A 19092-nucleotide genomic window follows, 5' to 3' on the forward strand; every position below is an offset into this window, starting at 1 on the left:
TCATTCTAAATTGGATTTTAATTAAACCTACTATAAAATCATATAAATTCTAATTAGCATAAAACACTAATCAATTTCGGAATAGGTCGCCGATAAGACCTTCAATTCGCAATTCAAAGTTAAAACATGAATAGATCATTTGATGACTAACAAATAGAAATGCAATTAAACAACATACTCATGCATTCAGTTCGGAATTTCAGTCTGATTAGTTACTTATCATGCTTAACCAGAGATTAGCACTAATCAGAGGTGAGGGTTGTCACATTACATGTCACAGAGCAAACAAAAAAAAAACCCACAAATTTCCAACAACATCAATACACTAACCCTAACAACAAGTAGACACTTCACAAAAACCCATCCTCCCATTGACGACCACCAACAATGACACACACATTGTACAATAACATTGCACAAACTCAACAAAATCATTACATTAATAACATATTGCACACATCAAACTACTCTCACACATCAAACGGAACAATATACAAGAAATCGGCAGGTCGCCATTTGCAACAAACACTGTCTCAGCCGGCGATGTATGTCCGACGTTCGGACGGAGTACGAGAACACCAGGTGGGAACAGCCTCTGCAACCAAGCGACGTAAACGATTTACTAGGGATCGTGTTTCATATTTTCTAGGGTTTACAACGGAAAGAAATTGGTAATGAATGATACCAATCTACACCGAACCAACGTTACCTACTACAAATCACTCAAAACCCCACCAACATTACGCCATCAACATCGAAAATTAGAGTCATTTCCATCTACGATTCTTCCATTCATTTCAGTTCAAATGCAAAACACAAACACATTACAGTAAGGCACATGACACAAAAGTAAATTCCACGTTGTCAAAACCCACTTCTGCCCTTACCATAAGTTGCCACACAAGTGGTCACACGGATAATTTGGTCACTAATATTGGGTTGGGACCTATTAGTTCATAAGAAAAACAATAGGACCAACTAAATCACAAGATATAAATTTAGGATTTATTGGTGCATGTCCCTTTTAAAAAATTAATATTTTTAAATTACAATAATTATACTATCAAAAAAAATAAATTTTTTAAAAGAAACTATTATTTTGAAATTAAAAAAAAATAATAAAATTACTTTAATTTGTGATACGGTATTTCACGCGCAATGCGTGTATATAGGATTCCGCACATAAGTAGTAATTGCTTTCTTTCTTCAGACCCCATCTCATTAATGGAGGAATTTGTTATGGTACACAAAAATGGTTTTCATGTACCACTAGCCATTAGATGCAAGTCGGTAAAAATTCAGACCATTTATCAATAATGGTTAAAATCAACGGTGGTGCGCAGGGAATGGGATCATTGCTGTGTTAAAGGCCGTGTTAAAGGCACATTAGTGATTATTGTGTCTTAATTTGAGATATATTATGAGCTTATTTTTATGATCTGAATCGTTCATTTTGTAAGATTTGTTGAATATTTCATGCCTACTGAAAATCGTATTAATCGGATATCAATAACTATATGATCGGTAACTAAAAAAATAAACAATAAGTTTTTCTTTTAAGCAATAACATAAAAAATATGCATTTCAATCATATAGTTATTGATATCCGATTAACATGATTTTTTGCAGGCATGAAGCAATATTTTCAAAACCGGACCGGTGAGTGAACCGGAAAAGGGACTGGGTGGACGGGTCACCGGTTCAACCGTCGGATCAAAGTGGTCGAACCGTGACGTCATAATTAATATTATATAATTAAAAAATATAATTATAAATTATAAATAAATAAAAATATATATAAATAATCAAATAAAAATAAAAATTGTTGCATAGTATTTATTAATAATATTTAATAAAGTCATAATTGATAAAAAAAGTCACTTATTTTAAAGAAATTAAATTTTTTAAACATTCCCTCCAAATAAATTGATTGAATGCTAGATTTAATTTTGGAGGGAAATGAAATTTTCAACTCTCCCTCCAATCAATATGTTTCAAATAATTTGATTAAATCCCACATAGAATTTTGTAGGTTCTCTTTGAAAAATCTTTTCCTATAAATAAGAATAGACTTTCATAATCTTCTCAAGCTTTCAATGAGACTCTTCCTTATGAGAGGAGACTCTTGAAATTGAAATAAGAATTTTTAGTCAAAATTTTGAAATATTTATATATATATATATATATAAGAAAGAAAGAAAAGAAAGAAAGAAAAGGAAAACCAAAAAAAAAATATTAAAAAAAAAACCGGTCTGACCCTCCTGACCCGGTCCGGGTCACCGGTTTTACAGGTTCGACCACTGGGTCACCGGGTTTTCCCGGTTTTAGCCCCACTCCAAGTTTAAGGGGTTGGCCAGACTGGAACAAGGCCTGGTTCCCGGTCTGACCGGCCGGCCCGGTCCGGGTTTGAAAACAATGGCATGAAGTATTCAACAAACTCTACAAAATGAATGGTTCAGATCATTAAAATAAGCCCATAATGCGTCTCAAATTGAGGCACAACAGTCACTACTGTGCCTTTAGTACAAAAGTAGGCATGAAGTACTCAATAAATCCTACAAAATGAATGGTTTAGATCATAAAAATAAACCCATAATGCACTTCAAATTGAGGCACAACAGTCATTGATGTACCTTTAACACAATAGTGATCTCAATTCCCTACATGCATTAATCAGTGTACTAATTAGTATATCAACATTAGTTATGACATTATTATTGACCCTACTCATTAATCACATTACAAATACCAAAAATCTCTTAAATTATATCACATTAGTTAGTACACTAATTGATGCATATAGTATTATTTTAAAACGAAATTCAAAAAACATGGTAGTTTGGTGAAAAACGAGGTGGTTTTTAAAGAAACAAAATGATTTACTAGTACATTCTATCATACTTACCATTCAATATAGTAATACTTATCACTTAATAAGTCATAATAATTGGACTTAATTCTCATAAAGTCCTATTGAAAATAAGTCTTGGTAAAATTGTAGTTTAAAAAAAAAAATTGTGGCAATTTTTTACACACGTAGCTAAAACTTGACAATTAGTTACTTTTTTTGTCATGATTTTTATAAATTGTCGCTAAAACTTACAATTAGTGACTTTTTTTATGACAAATTTTTCTCATAGGACCTATTAGACAATAAGTCCACTTATTAATAATTTTTCTCACTAATTGTCAATTTTTAGCGATGTATGTAAAAAATTGTCACAAAAAATTATTTTTAACAATAATTTTATCAAAATTTATTTTCAATAGAATTTGATGGGAATTAAATCTAATTTAATAAAACTCAACTTACCATTGAAAAGGATAAAGTCATCTTCAAATAACAAAATGAGTGAACTAGTAAACCGTAATAGTTTAAAAAATATAAGGTAAATACACTTACATCCCTTGAGGTTTGGGTTTAATACATATCACCCCTTGACATTTGAAAAATTACACTAACCCCCTTATCATTGTAATTATTTAGATAGAATGAAGACATTGAACTCATGCACTCTCTCTTTTTCTGCTTTGCTTTAGTTTCTCTTTTTTTTCCCTCTTCCTTTACTGTTTTTTTAAATGTAATTTCCTTTATTTTTTTACTAGGAGTTGTTATTTTTTATATCAGCAGGGGGTTTGTGAAATGAGACTATTACCCACAAGGGTGGGAATGTAATTACTAAAACGTTAGGGGGTGGGTAGTAATTGGACCAAACCTCAAGGGGTGTCAATGTAATTTATCCAAAAATATATTAGTCTATTATATTTTAATAAATTTAGGAATATTATATGGAGTGTGAATATCAATTAATTTACAAATTTAACGTATAAATAAATTTAATCTTATTTAAAATTTATAAAAAAATGTTTGGTTAGTTAGTAAATTTATAAAAAAAAATTACAAATTTATAATCTTATTAAAAATATATAAATTTAGGAATATTATATGGAGTGTGAACAATAAGCATAATAAATAAAAAAACGTATAAATAAATTTAATCTTATTAAAAATTTATAAAAATAAATTAGTTAGTAAATCTAGTTAAATATGTAGTATTCATTAGTTTTGAAACAAAAAAATGATTTTTCAACTTACCACAATAATTAAGCAAACTTATCACTTATATGATTATACTTTACTATTCCACAAAATTCACTCATTTATTAGCAAAATTCACTTAACTAACTTTTTAGGTAGCTGGTAAACTGTGGGGATATATTTTATGAGTACCAACACGTGGCCAATGTGACGCCGACGTGTCAGCCGGGGTGCCACATGTCCTGGTCGTGACGCCGAGGTGATCTCGGCTAGGCCGAGGTTATCTCCGAAGATATCGGAGTCCGGGATAAGTGGATAAGGGACAAGAGTCATAGAATGAGAAAGGACCTCAGCTTGGATAAGGATAAAACTCTTAGGGAGTTTATCTTTATCTATTGGAGAATCCAAGATGAGTACTGAGCTAAAGTCCATTGAAGCTAGGCTTCTATTGGGACTGTGTTTGTGTTGGCTATAAAAGAGAGGCACCCACATGGGTCTAAGGTACGCATTTTGTACTCTGAATAAGTGAATAAAGCACATTTTTATCTTTGAAAGATAATCGACTTGATCGCCGGAGTGCCCCAGGTAGACGAACCACCGCTGGAATCTCTTCTTTCTGTTACAGGTCATTCAGGCGCCATCTATTCTGCTAGTGCTCTCCAGCTGAATACCGAGTTGGTAGTGTAGTCAGAAATTCACTCACAAATGTGAATTTTATAAAGTAGAACGTAAAAAAATTATAATAAATTTTGAAAACTTCTAAAACAAATATGAAATTTATAAAGTAGAACGTAAAAAAATGTAAAATAATCAATATAAAATTTTACATTTTTGTTTAATAATTTGAGATCCATAACCTGATTTTATTACTTATAAATTTTGTATACTTTATATAATTTATATGAATTTCATATCAATTTTTTTTGAAGTTTTAATTATTTCACAATTTTTTATGAATTTACTGTGCACAATCAAATATCTCTATTTTATTTTAACCTTCTATGATGTTTTTAATTCAATTTTAAGGTTTTGTTATAATAACATTTCATCTAATTACAGAAAAATAATGAGGTTTTACTAAGTCGTAAGAAAAATAAAATATGATGGAATAATAAGCAGAGTCAGATTGAGTGGTAAGTACAGTTTAAACGAGTAGTAAATCTAATATGATAAAGTAGTAAGTCATGTTTAATTGAGTAGTTAGTGATTTTTTTTTTTTGTTTTTCTTTCACTTTAAAACCAATACTTATTATAACAATACTTACAACTTATTGAGATAATACTTACTATCCATAAACACAATAATACTTACCATTTATTCTCATTGCATTTACCTCTCATTGAGACTTACCATTCGTTCTACTTACCGCTCAATACTAAGTGAAATCTTATTAAGTAATAATTCAGGTTGAATAGAGTAGTAAGTGGACATTTTAAATTACTTTAAAACCAATTGTGACATTACTTATCACTTATTATAACAATACTTACAACCTATTGAGATAATACTTACTATTTGTTTTCATTGTACTTACCACTCATTGTGATTCTACTTACCATTCATTCTACTTATCACTCAATAATAAGTGAAATCTCATTAAGTAGTAATAATAAGTGGACATTTTAATTATTTACAACTAATTATGACATTATTTATCACTTATTATAGAAATTCATACAATTCATTGATATAATAAATATTATTCATAAGTACAATATTTACCATTCGTTTAATTGCATTAACCACTCATTGTGGCTCTATTTACCATTCGTTCTTGTCACAATCTGACCCTACCCTGGCACCCAGAGATTAAACGTCACAACTAATTTATAACTGAGGTTACCAAAGGCCATTTCTTAATTTAATTGATTAATAACACAACAGAGTAAAATAAAAATGGTACCTAAATAAGTAGTAAGTCAAGTTTGATATAGAGTAATTAGTGCAGTCTCATTGAGGAGTAAATGTCGTTTAATTCAATAGCAAGTCAAATTTGATTGAGTAGTAAGTGGGGTTTGATTGAATAATAAGTCAAGTTAATGAAATGGTAAATCAAGTATCATTGAGGCCTATTTTGAGAAGTGGGTTACAAGTCACATCCGGACTTTTAACCAACTTCCCTCTCTCACAAAAAAGTTAAAAAACAGTTTTTAACCATCTTCCCAAAGCACCCATGAGTAGGATAAATAAAAGCCTTTTAGTAATTTTTATAAATTCAAATCTTTTTAAAAATACCTAACATATCCAAATATATATATATATATATATATATATTTAATAATTTGATAGAGTAATAAGTGGACTCATATTTAGGGGTTGTTTGGGGTATCCTAAATAAGTGCACTTTTTGACTTTTTAGACTAAAAAGTAGAGAAAAAAAAGATGATTGCTTGGGATAACTTTTTGTCTTTTACGAAAAAATGTATATTAAAATATTGTGTAAAATAACAAAATTACGTTTTTACCCCTACACATATATGTATTGATAGTGATGGTACACAAAGTCAGTACAGTGGCAACAAGAGATATAAGAAAAACTTGCCTACGGTGCTGTTTACACAAGACGGTGTTGTTCGGCCCGTGGGGGCCCACCACAGGTTCCATTTTGATAATCAGAACCGTTCAATGTGTAGAACTCATCGAGTACTATGTGTTTGTAAAAAATCATGTTGATCGGATATCGATAACTATCTGATCAGATTAGTTTTTTGTCAACTGTTACTTTGTGCATCGTATAATTTTATATAAAACTGATTTGATCATATAGTTATCGATGTCCGATCAACGTGATTTTTTACAGGCAAATAGTACTCGACGATTTCTACACATTAACGGTTCAAATTATCAAAAAAAACTATAATGGGCCCCTATGGGCCGAACAACATCGTGCTGTGTAATTTTTGTGTGCACCCTTTTTTCAAACTCACCATCACTTCAGACCACTGTGTCACGTTCAGCTATGATGTTGGCTTATATCTTTTTTTGTGAAATTTTATATATATATATATATATTTTGAATAGTGATCATTTTTTGACTTTTTTCAAATATCCCAAACCAGCTCTCAATCATTATCGCTATTGTAGAATTCAATGTCGAAATCATACTTAGCATTCATAAATATAATATTTACTATTTGTTGTGATTCTACTTACCAATTAATAGTTAGGAGAGTTTTATTGAGTAGTAAGTAAGTTTGACTGAATAATAAATCAAGTCTAATGAAATAGTAAATGGAGTCTGATTAAATAGTAAGTAAAGTATCATTAATGGTAAGTGGTGTATGATTAAGTAATAGTAAAATATCATTAAATAGTCAGCATTTATAAACACAATACTTACAATTGGTTTTGATTCTATTTACCACTAATTGTGACTCTACTTGTCACTTAATATTTTACCATTTTTACAAAATTTGAATACTTACAATTGGTTAGCAATCTACTTACTATTTATTATTAGAATGTAAACCATATGCAAGTTATGACGTAATCACTTTTAGTTATAACTAAAAACAAAATATAATGGGTTATAATTAAATATCACTTAAAGTATAACCAAAAACCTTTTCAGTTATAATTAAAATAATAATCACAATATATCATATCCAACATCACAATGAGTTATGACCAAATGTAATAACTAAACACTACCTTAGATATAACCAAAAATATTTTCAGTTATAATCGAAATAAAAATTAAAAAATGTCATAATTAAAAACAACAAGAGATTATAATTAGTCATAACTAATACCATAATGTGTTATAATCAAATCATAATCAACACCCTCAATAAATTATAATTAAATACTACAAAGGTCATAACTAAAAATGTATATTATAAAATTTCCAGTAAACACAAGTATAAATAACAATAAATATATATATTTTAATGTTAAAAAAATGACATCACTTTTATCCAACATAATTATGTCAATTTCATGATAATCATATTTTTTAAATCCTAAAAAAGATTAGTGTAATTTTTTTTAAGGGGAAATAAACAATCAGCATGTAATTGAAAAAAATTTTCAAATTCAAGATTAAATTTACAAAATTTAATTATGAAAGTCAGACGTTTATTTATAAATATATGAATACTTTTGAAAACTATAACTAAGTGGTGTTTTAGGAAATTGGTAAAAAATTAATTTTTTGACTTTTTTATAATTTTTTGATTTTTTTGTATAAAAAAGTAGAGAGATGATATGATCCAAAAAAGCCAAGAAAATCAAAAAATTGACTTTTTACTATGTTGCTAAAATGCCCCAAAATTGTAATTTTTTTTTTTTTATAAATGATTTGATGAAAAATATTGCATAATAAGGTCACATAACTTTAGTTGAATATAAAAAAATAAAAAATAAATAAAAAAATGAGCAATAACGTTACCTGCACGACGGGTTAGTACCCGTGAGTGAAGTTGTATGGACCATGGTACATAAAAAGCCACTTTTAACACAACCAGCTTTTTACTGACATTTCCGTCCCGCCCACCTCTCCGCCTCAAAAATCGCCCATGCAAAGATAACCCATCTGCCAAACAGTTTCCTCCTTCAATTCCTTTCACTATATATCTCTGCTCATTCCTATGAGACATTCTTTACCCATCTCTCTCTTCTTTGTGAACTAGGTTTTTTTCTTTCTTCCTTTCTTTCTAGTCTTGCGTGTCACCAATCATCAATTTTGGCATTGGTTGATTTTAACAGGTAATGATCTCTCCTTTCTCATCTTTGTTAGTTCTTGATTTTGCTTGAATTCTCTGTTTTCCGTACACAGGGCTTTTGAATAATTACTAATCTTTCTCTCTAAATTGAGCATTTTACTTGTTTGTAAGTTTATGCGATTGAGATTATTTATTTTTTTGGGCTTGTTACTATGCGATTGAGATGATGTTCTGTAATAAATAGTTTACTAGAGACTGTAATCTGATTTTGTGAGATGGGTTTTTCATAATTTGTGAAATCTTTAGATGACCCCATTCCTGTTCGATGAAATGCTCAATCCAACTCTTGGGTTTATGTTGTTGTATTTTTTGGACTTTGTTAGTTTGAGCCCATCTATGGTCCTGTGAGTTAGTCAGCTGAACTAAATACATAAGCAATTGATCGACTGAGACACAGAATTCGTAAGTTTGTTTGGGTATGATTTCTATGGGAGAAGGTAGTGGAGAATTATGTTACAATTAAAAATGGCTACACAACAATCACTCACACAAATTTGGAAGAGAACTGGAGAAGGAAAAACACGACTCTTGTATTTCACTCATATCTCAAATGACCAACTTACATGGCTATATATAATACTCCATAACTTATGAAATAAACACCATACTAATCACCATTACATGCATGAAAAACATAACTCTCAAAATAATAAAAACTAATTTATTCTTTTCAACAAATTAATCAATGGATTTCAATACATCTACTAGTCGGGCATTTTAGTTAACATTATTGCCATTTTGTTGAACATGTCCAAGCACCTTTCTTTTTTGATAAACTGAGGTGAAAGGTTTTAACTCTACTAGAAGAGTATGCACACGGTAGTGTGCAATTGAAAATTTTATGGAGATAGTGGGTGAGAATCTGTGAAGCATAGATACTCTAAAAAATGCCATGTACGTGTATTGGATACTTATCGGATACACATCGGATATGGCCAGATATGTATTAGATACGCCTGAAGTGTATCCAAAAATTATTTTTTATTTTTGCCATTTTCGGATATGTCTTGGATACGGGATGGATACATTCAGGATATGGCAGGAGCCAAAACAAATTTTTATAAAGATTTTGATAAGGGTCAAATTGTAAATTAAAAAGTTTAATGCAAGTAAAAAAATACTAAACATATGGCACTACATAAGTACTCATGGAATGATCAAACTAAGAAAAAAAACGGAAGGTACGTTAGCCTCTATAGAGACAAAAAAAAAAAAAATTAAAAAAGCAACACCATCTACCTCCAAAGGCTGATCCACCTTTTTCCTTTCTATCGTCATCTTCCCCAAAATACTTCTACATTGACATTGATGTTCTTAACTTGATATATTTTTTTAAAGCTTGCTTTAGGATTTGGCATGTTTTGAATCAATGTTTGATATTATTAAAAATATATTTTTTTACAGCCATATCCCGGTTGTACCTGTATCTTACTTTTTAGGTTTTGACATATCGTCGTATCTGTATTGTATCATATCCGTATCACATATCTATGTCCATGCTTCCTAGGTGAGAATAGAGGGAGAGAATCTGTGTAGTGGGCTGCAGTTTTTTAGTATAGATATGATTATGAACTGAAGGCTCTGTTCTACTTTTGTGCAGATTACCTCAACTTCAGTGATTTAAGTTCTCTGTGGAACTAGAAATGGAGGGAGGGACGAACAGTAATTCAAGCAGGTTCTTTCAACGCTTGTGGATGTATATTCGAAAATTTTTGTTTAGTATTCTATGTGTTGGTCCCATTCCCGACCACATTGCCTTTATCATGGATGGGAACCGAAGGTATGCTAAGAAGCAAAAACTTGAAGAAGGGTCCGGCCATAAAGCCGGTTTTTTAGCACTGATGTCTCTGCTGAAGTACTGCTATGAATTGGGGGTGAAGTACACAACGATCTACGCGTTCAGCATTGATAATTTCAGAAGGCGACCTGAAGAGGTTCAATATGTCATGGATCTAATGCTGGAGAAGATTGAAGGGTTGCTCAAGGAAGAGAGTATTGTGAATCAATTTGGAGTGAGAGTGAGTTTTGTAGGAAACTTAAAACTTTTGAACGAGGCTGTGAGGGTTGCAGCTGAAAAGGTAATGATAGCCACGGCTAATAACACGAAGACCAGGTTATTGATCTGTGTGGCCTATACTTCATCCGATGAGATAGTGAATGCTGTTCAAGAATCTTGCAGAGAGAAATGGCATGGGATCAAAGCATTAAATGGCATGAAGAATGATGAGATTCAAGCATTGGATGGTGAGATGAGCGAAGAATATCAAGAGAAAAATCCGGATATAAAACTGGTAGATCTTGAAAAGAACATGTACATGGCTATAGCACCTGATCCAGATATTCTGATCCGAAGTTCAGGGGAGACCCGTCTGAGCAATTTTCTTCTATGGCAAGCGACCAACACTCTCTTGTGTTGCCCAAGAGCGTTGTGGCCAGAGATGGGTCTGTGGAATTTGGTGTGGGCAGTATTGAAATTCCAGCGGAACTACTCGTACATGGAGAAGAAAAAGAAGCAGCTATAACAATTTATTTGATATCGCCACAGTTTTTTGTGCCGATTGACTAGAAGTCTTTTCCCCTTGGTCCACAAAACCTTCTGCAATTGTGCAACAAAATACGCTTCCTGATCTGCAACTACTTCAGTTTGTTAGGTTCATATTGCATTATGTACTAGTAGTCTCAGTAATAGTTACCATGTATGCTATTTTATCATTGAAAAAGCTTTCAATCTAGGTACTTATTTTATATGCAATGCGCTTGTGTTTGTACACCCCAATTTGAATATACAAGAAGTGTTCACACTTTTGACTTTAATCTTGATTGGGTTATTTGGATTGGTGTTGCGATCATCCTATTCATATTGCAGGCAATCTTGTTGTGGGTCTTATTATTTTGATTAGTGCGGTTGAAAAATGGCTTGTTTATAATATTATTTTTTGCTAACTTTGAGCATTAATTAAGGTGGGACTCAATCGTTATTTTTAATGTTTTTAATTGGGTTCATGTTTAATGCCGCGTAATGAATAAATTCATGTATTTGATTACTCAAAACCATTTCCGAATGAATAAGAATTCAACGCGCATTTTTAGGTTCGTGGAACTAGTTTTTGGTGGTTTTTCTACACATATGTGAAATGTGTTTATCCCACATTGGAAAGGCTTGAGGTTTTGAATAGGTTTATACATCTTAGCTTGGGATACTTGGGATGGGCCCTAAGGGGTACTCAACTTTGTAGAAGAGTGAGGTTATGGGTAAAATGGGCTAGATGTTTTGGACCCAAAATAAAAACTGCGCGCGCCCACCCACCCACCCACCCGGGCGGGCAAGGTGCGAGGTTGGGTTGGACTTGTCCAGCCCAATACTTATCTTTTTGGGCAAAAAACTTTTGTAATTTATTTTTTATTTTTTATTTTTGGTTTCAAAATGCAAAACCTTTGAACCCAAAATAAAAACCACACGCGCGCGAAGCGGCTGCCCACTCAGGCGGATTGGGCGCAGGTGCGAGGTTGGGTTGGGCTTGTCCGGCCCAATACTTATCTTTTTGGGCCAAAAACTTTTGCAATTTATTTTTTATTTTTGGTTTCAAAATTCAAAACCTTTGGACCCAAAATAAAAACCACATGTGCGCGCCGCCGCTGCCCGCTCGGGCGGGTTGGCATGGGTGCGAGGTTGGGTTAGGCTTTTCCGGCCCAATACTTATCTTTTTGGACCAAAAACTTTTGTAATTTATTTTTTATTTTTGGTTTCAAAATTCAAAATAAATTGGTCCAAAATATTTTCTTCACCCAAACAAGTCCCTAACAGGTTCATACCACCCGAACAGGTTCAGAAAGGTCAAAAACAGGTTCACACCTGTTGAATTCAACTGTTTATCTGTTCAAACAGATTGGTACCTGTTCAATATGTTCAAACAGGTTTTCCACCTGTTCGAACAGCCACCTTTCCTTCTATAAAAAGCCAGTCTTCCTGCAATTCAGAACAGAAATTTTTCCATCAGATTTTCGTCTTTCTTCTCCTCTTTCTGTCTCTCTATTTTCTGCATTTAATTTTAGGAAAAGAAAGAGAGAGTTTCAACAAAGTTTTGATTCACTAGACTTCATTTTATAGTGCTGTAAAATCAAGTGTTAGTCGTTGCATCCTGGGAAGTAGACGTTGGTAAAACTCGAAGCACCGGAGCGAGGGCGAAATCTACTTTAAAGAGATTGTGTCCAACACAAGCCTTGACATTAATTTCTGTAAGTATTTAATTCGAAAAATAATTTATATAATTATTTTTTGAATTATTTTATTTTATTTAATTTATATATTTAATTTACACCCACACCTTTGTGAGAATAATAAGTGCTTTTTCTTTTTCTTTAAGTTTTGTTTAAATGCGCCACTTGAAATATCCAGAATGGTTTTGTTTGTGAACTTATTTTTGTTAGAATTTTGGTATTAACCAAATTATCTTGGTGGATTGAGAAATTTTCAAGCCGCTCATTCTCAAATCGGTGGATGTTCGGGTTAAAAATATATAATGAAATATAATAAAAAAAATTTATAGTTTTTTACATTTTTAAACAAAAATTACTACTTATTCCAAATCCAACACAAAACTCACAAGTTAATCATGACGTTATTTAAAATTACATTTTATAAATTAAAATATAAAATAATCAAATTAAGAAGAAAATGAAATGAAAACAAGAGATGAATGAACAAGTGCAAGATAATTTTCTGTATACATACAAATACAAGTAGATTAAATCAATTTTTATGCAAATTGATAAATTTTAAACCGCATAGCAATTAATCAGTTAATTTTTATCATCTAATCTGTTTAATCTAGCTCGCTTATTTGTGAAATCATATGGATTAATTTAAGTCAGTTTAAAGCAACACTAACAGCAAGAGTTGATGATTTTTCACATACCTGTGAGAGGGAGATTCATAGTCTGGCTTTGGGCTGTGGTAGAGGCCGGGCAGAAAGAGGTCTGAGCGTGTTTGGGCCGAGCTAACTTGGGCTTGTCCAGAGTTGGTTTGCTCGGTTGAGGCCCAAGTCCCACTCAGCCGAGATGATCGTCTACTAACCCGGGTTTCATGGTTTGCACATTTAACTCGGCGGGAAAGGTCTTCTGCGAACCGGCTTAACCTGTCTAGAGCTTAGCCGTACCAGAATGCTACTAAGCTCGGCTGTGAAGGAGCTCGGCGAGTGGCGCTGTTGGACTCGTTACGTAGCACGGTCATATGAGGCCGAGGTGATGCCACCGGGCTGCCTGTTCCCGCTAATGTCGTCCGGCGGTTTGATTAGGTAGTGTTTAGCTGGATTTGTGCTGACAGATGGAAGAGCAGCTCCACGTGTCAATAGACGAATTGGTACAGAGGTGAATGCAGAAAGTATATAAGCATGACTGTGCCCCCCATGCTGGGGATGGAACATCATTTGGTGAGAGAAAACTTAACATTCATTCGGCTCTTCTCTCTCTCTCTCTCTCTCTCTCCGAGTGTGTGCTAACTTGATCGTCGGAGGAGTTTTCCGACAACACACCACCGGGTAGCTCACCGCCGTTGTGTTTGCAGATTAATCGGACAGAAACGGAGCTTGGACGTTAGGAGTATGGTGAGCGACAAATATCTCCTCCCCGTACAATTGGCGCCATCTGTGGGAAACTTTTGCAGACACAACCTTGTCCTCCAAGCTCATCTGATCGCCTTCTATGGCGAACAACGACGAAATATCGTTGGCTGCCATTGACGGTGTTACCCCGGAGTCAACCAGACGGAGAGACGAACTCCCCACCGTTCCGAACATGGCGGACTTGGAGACTTCCCCAGGAGGACTTCCAAGAGATGGACGAGATAAGCACGCCAGAAGTTTTGGTCACTCACGGAGCCTAGACGGACACTGGCGGCGAATAGAATTGCACGCTCGACGCCTGGAGCACAAGTTAAGGGACCAAGACACCGTCATCCAGAGAATGGCGGCAGAGATGGAAGCTCTCAAACGACAAGTCAAAGAGAAGGGTGTTGCTGGAGTGGGAGACCACAGTGAGCGCACCCAACCCCATCGCTCAGGCAGCCAAAGCCAGCGGCACACCGCTTCCCTTTCTATCACCAGAAACTATAGAGTTGGAGACCTAGGCATGCCTGCAGAGAATTCTAGCGCGCAAGATAGTACCTACCATCCCTCACGTCCGTCGACCACGTCGAGATATTCCTACTCCGTCTGTTCAGAGGACTTGAGGGACGTCTTGAAGGAGCAAGCTCACCGACGGGAGGCTAAAAGGATGCCGGCGCTCCAGCCGTTATCTTATGGAGGTCACCATAGTAAGGAGGTTATGATGTCGCCGCCCCGTTTGGCCGTACCAGTCCCTTTGGACACAGACTTGGCGAGGTTGAACGCCTCCCCCTTCTCCCTTGAGATAGAGACCACGCCGCTCCCAGCGGGCTTTCACCAGCCCAAGTTTACACTTTATGACGGAAAAAGTGATCCGTACATGCATGTAAGCCACTTCCGGCAGGTCATGGCTGGACACAGGCGTAATAATGCTCTCATGTGCCTTATTTTCCCATCAAGTTTGGGCGAACTGGGCTTGAAATGGTTTGAGAGACTTCCTGAAGAGAGCATCGAGAGGTGGCAGCAGCTGGCGGAAGCATTCGTGACTCATTTCAAAACCAACACCAAAACGCCAAAGGAAGTGGACCACCTTCTGAGTGTCAAGATGGAGTTAAGTGACACCCTCAAGGCATACAACTCCAGGTATTGGGAAACCTTCAATGCGATCCTTGATTGCCCGATCAACCTGGCAATCACCCAATACAAGCGTGGTCTCCCGGTTGGACATAGGTTGAGGGACTCGCTTATAATGAACCAGTCGACGTCCATAGGGCAACTAATACAACGCATCAATGAGCACATCCGGGTAGAGGATGATGCAGCGGCGTCCACCGTGAAGACAAATTCGATGGCAACATATAAAAGGGCGGCAAACAAGGTATACGCGGTCGGACAGGAGACTAACCGTCCAAATAATCGCGCCGGGGAATCTGACCGTGGACCAAATCGTAGAAACCGGGGAGAGGTCGCCGCAATGACCGAGTAGAATATCCCCGTGATGACGCTGCTGATGTTAACAGAAGGTTGAACGCTCAGACGGGTGTAGACACCCCCATTTTTGACCGTCTTCAAGACTTGGACGTCACCGTTTGAACACTCGGTGATCATCCACGTTTGTGTTCGTCTTGAGTTCTCGGAGGTCTCGGCTACGCACCTTGCCTTAGGACCTCTCGACTCGACTGTGTCATGTTTGGTTTTGCACCAAACACTTGTGTGTTTGTTTGGAGGGCAGGGAATGGCTTGTTGGCCATCCTCACTCCTCACCGGCCATGGCTTGAGGCCACCGGCCGTGTCTTCTTGCCATCGACCATTAGTGATGGCCGGTCGGCACTTTGTGTGGTCGACCGACCATTTAGTTGGCCGATGGCCTCCTTTTCTGGCCGGTACCACATTTTTGCCTCTTGCAAGCATGGTGTATGCCAGCTGTGCCAACTGGGATGCACAGACCCTACCCCCATACACATGTGTGGCTGTTTTGGCCCCTTTGCACCCTTTTTGATCCAAACTTCTTCTAGAAGATTGCACCCTTTGCTCAAGCTTCTTGAAAAAGCTTGACCCTTTGTCTTAGCTTCCTCAGGAAGCTTGCACCCTTAGCTTAGCTTCCCTTAGAAGACTTGACCCGTTTAGGATAGCTTCTCTTGGAAGCTTAGCCTTTTCCATGGTCTATATAAGGAGACCTCTCTTCTCCATTTGGCAGGTTCAGCAAAACCAGAACATAAATGATATATATTTGATATATATTACTCTCTCTCTTTATATGTCCCCCTTTCTCTTCATTTGTGTGTGTTTGAGGGCCTAAAAGTGTATTTAGTTCTTAGTTTTGCACTAAGTCACCTACTATTACACCATACTTCGACTTTGGAGGTCTTGAGGGTTTGTTCTTGGAGCTTTGGGTCGGTTTTGATCAGAAGAAGAGGTCTGAGCTTGCTGTTCTTGAAGTGTTCTTCAAGGGTAACACTATTTACTTTATATTCCCCAATCTTGCACTAGTCTTTAACCTATCTTGCATACTGATTCAAGCTTTGTGTATAACTGAAAAAAGTCTTGTATTTGCATGCTTAAGATCTTTCATTAAGGTCATTTCGGTGTTGGGGGTCGACCTCCCCCTCTTAGGCCTTGTTTGGCCCTTTTTGTACTCTCTTTGATAAGCTTTGGGGACTTTTGTGTATTGGCCTTCTCACCACTGAAATCTAGTAGATTTTCAGTGGTGAAGAAGGGGTTTTGAAGTCTTGCATAGGGGAGGGACACCCCTTTCCCTTAGTCTCTCTTTTGTTTGCATTTTTGGCCTATAAGGGTAGCATGTATGATTAGTTGTTCTTGGCTTCATTCCAGAGGTTTTTTGGGTGTTATTGGGTCATATTATGCCTCTGTTTTTGGTCGGATTAGTGACCTCTTCCATGCTTAATATACTTGCTTTGTATTCCTCTCTTTTACCTAGAAGTGCATCATGTATTTAGTCTACCATGCTCTCATGTTTTGGCCTAACTTTGTGAAGTTCTTAGCCATGTCTTACCATGCTTGAGGTCTGTTGGGAACTGTTTTGGTCATATCTGCCGTGTTTAGGGTAGCCCCTTTGTATTTTGGCTTGTGAGCCTTGAGGGTGTGAGTCATGAGCATGCTTTAGTCGGGTTATTTCAGCGATTTGGAATCACTTCTCATGCTATTTCAGTCCCTAATCCATGCTTGTATGCTTTCCTTCATCACCCTTTTCATGCCTTGAAGGATTGTTCTTTTATGCCTAGAAATGAGTCATTGTATATGATACCATGTTTAGGCATTTGAGGCTACCATATCAGTGGGTTTTGGGGTGTATTTTGATGCATAGAAAAATTTTTTTGGTTGCTTAGTTCACGCCATGAGTGCTTGGGGTAGGTGTTGAGCAACGCTCTCTTTTGTGGCCTTGAATCCCTTCCATTTTTGCATCCATTCCCTAGCATGTTTTGGCATCCTTCTTGGCATGCTTTTCAGAGTTTAACATGAGTGTTTAATGTCCATGTATATCATCTTTGAGTGTTCTTGAGAGTAGCCCTCCATGTTTGGATGATGGGCCTTGGTGTGTGCACACTTGCATGCATAATTTGTCCCCTTTTGCATAATCTTTTGGCCACTGTTTTGGGGTGTGGCTGAGGCCTCCCATTTCGGTTTAAATCCCTCATTGTGTATAGTTGCATGTTTGACATATTGCCTCTAATTACGTGCTTACATTATACCATGCTTGCATCATATGTTAGGTTGCATCGCATTGTAGCATTGCATACTTGGCACTTTACATTCTTGCATGATAGGTTACCTTGCATTTGGCATGCCTTGTAACTTAGCCTTATGTTGCATATTTGAGCCACATTGCATTTTTGAGCCATGTTTGTATACATACATTGCATGGTTTGGTTTGGGGTGTCAAACCAAGCATGAGGGTTGAGGTGTGTTCATACTCAAAGTGACGAAACACGCCTCAACCCTTGGTCGCCAATGCCCTTGACCCCAACATGATAAGGCATAAGGCATTCATCTTTTTTATGCATGCATTTATATTAAGTTGCAAACTTGGTGCCTTAGGCCATCATGCATCGAAATGCGTGATTGGTGGCCCGAGTACCGAGGGTCACACTCCCATGAGTCCATAGCATGATTGGGAAAGTCGCCATGCATACATTGCTTTGAATTTCCTTGTCATGCACTGTCTGCCCTCTGTTGCTATCAAAAACAGGTTTCTGCAGGAAGAAATAGCCGGCCGGCCACATACAGTGCCGACCGACCATCAATATCCAGCCGGTGGTGTAACTTTTGGCCGATAAATCCATCCCCATGGCCGGTGAACTTGAATTGTGGCCGGTGACCCCCTAGAGCACTCAGAGGGTGATTCAAAATGGGTCTGGGGATTTTCAGAATTTTCAGAGGAGCAAGGCAATGTAAACAGAGGCAACAGTGGCATGGCACGGGTTTTCGGGCGGAGCGAGTCGAGCATGCATCATCCTAGCATTCCGAGGCGGGGCTGCGACCATCCTCTTTCTGCATTTAATTTGTTAATTAAATGGAAGATATGTAATATTTAATTAGTTAGAAGGGTTAATTTTTTATTTGTTTTGTAATATTTATTCGGACCCTCCGAGTGAGGGCAATTGTGTAATAAGCGTGCGTGTGTGTGATGCATGTCCTCCAACCCCACATCTTTCTCCCTTTTATTTACCAGCTTATGGTGGTTAGATTAGGGCATGTTTCAATTAGCAT

The 19092-nt window shown here is 36.1% G+C and overlaps 2 protein-coding genes across 2 annotated transcripts; both read left to right on the plus strand.

Annotated features, from left to right (window-relative positions):
* The first annotated feature begins 8432 nt into the window (after window positions 1-8432).
* On the plus strand, window positions 8433-11578 carry CPT1 (Undecaprenyl pyrophosphate synthetase family protein). The gene is made up of 2 exons (XM_028266343.2): window positions 8433-8747; window positions 10365-11578. Exon 2 carries the CDS (start codon window positions 10408-10410, stop codon window positions 11284-11286), a length of 879 nt encoding a protein of 292 aa, XP_028122144.2. The 5' UTR covers window positions 8433-8747; window positions 10365-10407; the 3' UTR covers window positions 11287-11578.
* A 3456-nt stretch (window positions 11579-15034) lies between these two features.
* On the plus strand, window positions 15035-15850 carry LOC145824278 (uncharacterized). The gene has a single exon (XM_082923901.1). It carries the CDS (start codon window positions 15035-15037, stop codon window positions 15848-15850), a length of 816 nt encoding a protein of 271 aa, XP_082780027.1.
* The last annotated feature ends 3242 nt before the right edge of the window (window positions 15851-19092 follow it).

Source organism: Camellia sinensis, chromosome 4 (genome assembly GCF_055761805.1).
Source record: "Camellia sinensis isolate YWXY chromosome 4, ASM5576180v1, whole genome shotgun sequence".
NCBI lineage: Eukaryota > Viridiplantae > Streptophyta > Magnoliopsida > Ericales > Theaceae > Camellia > Camellia sinensis.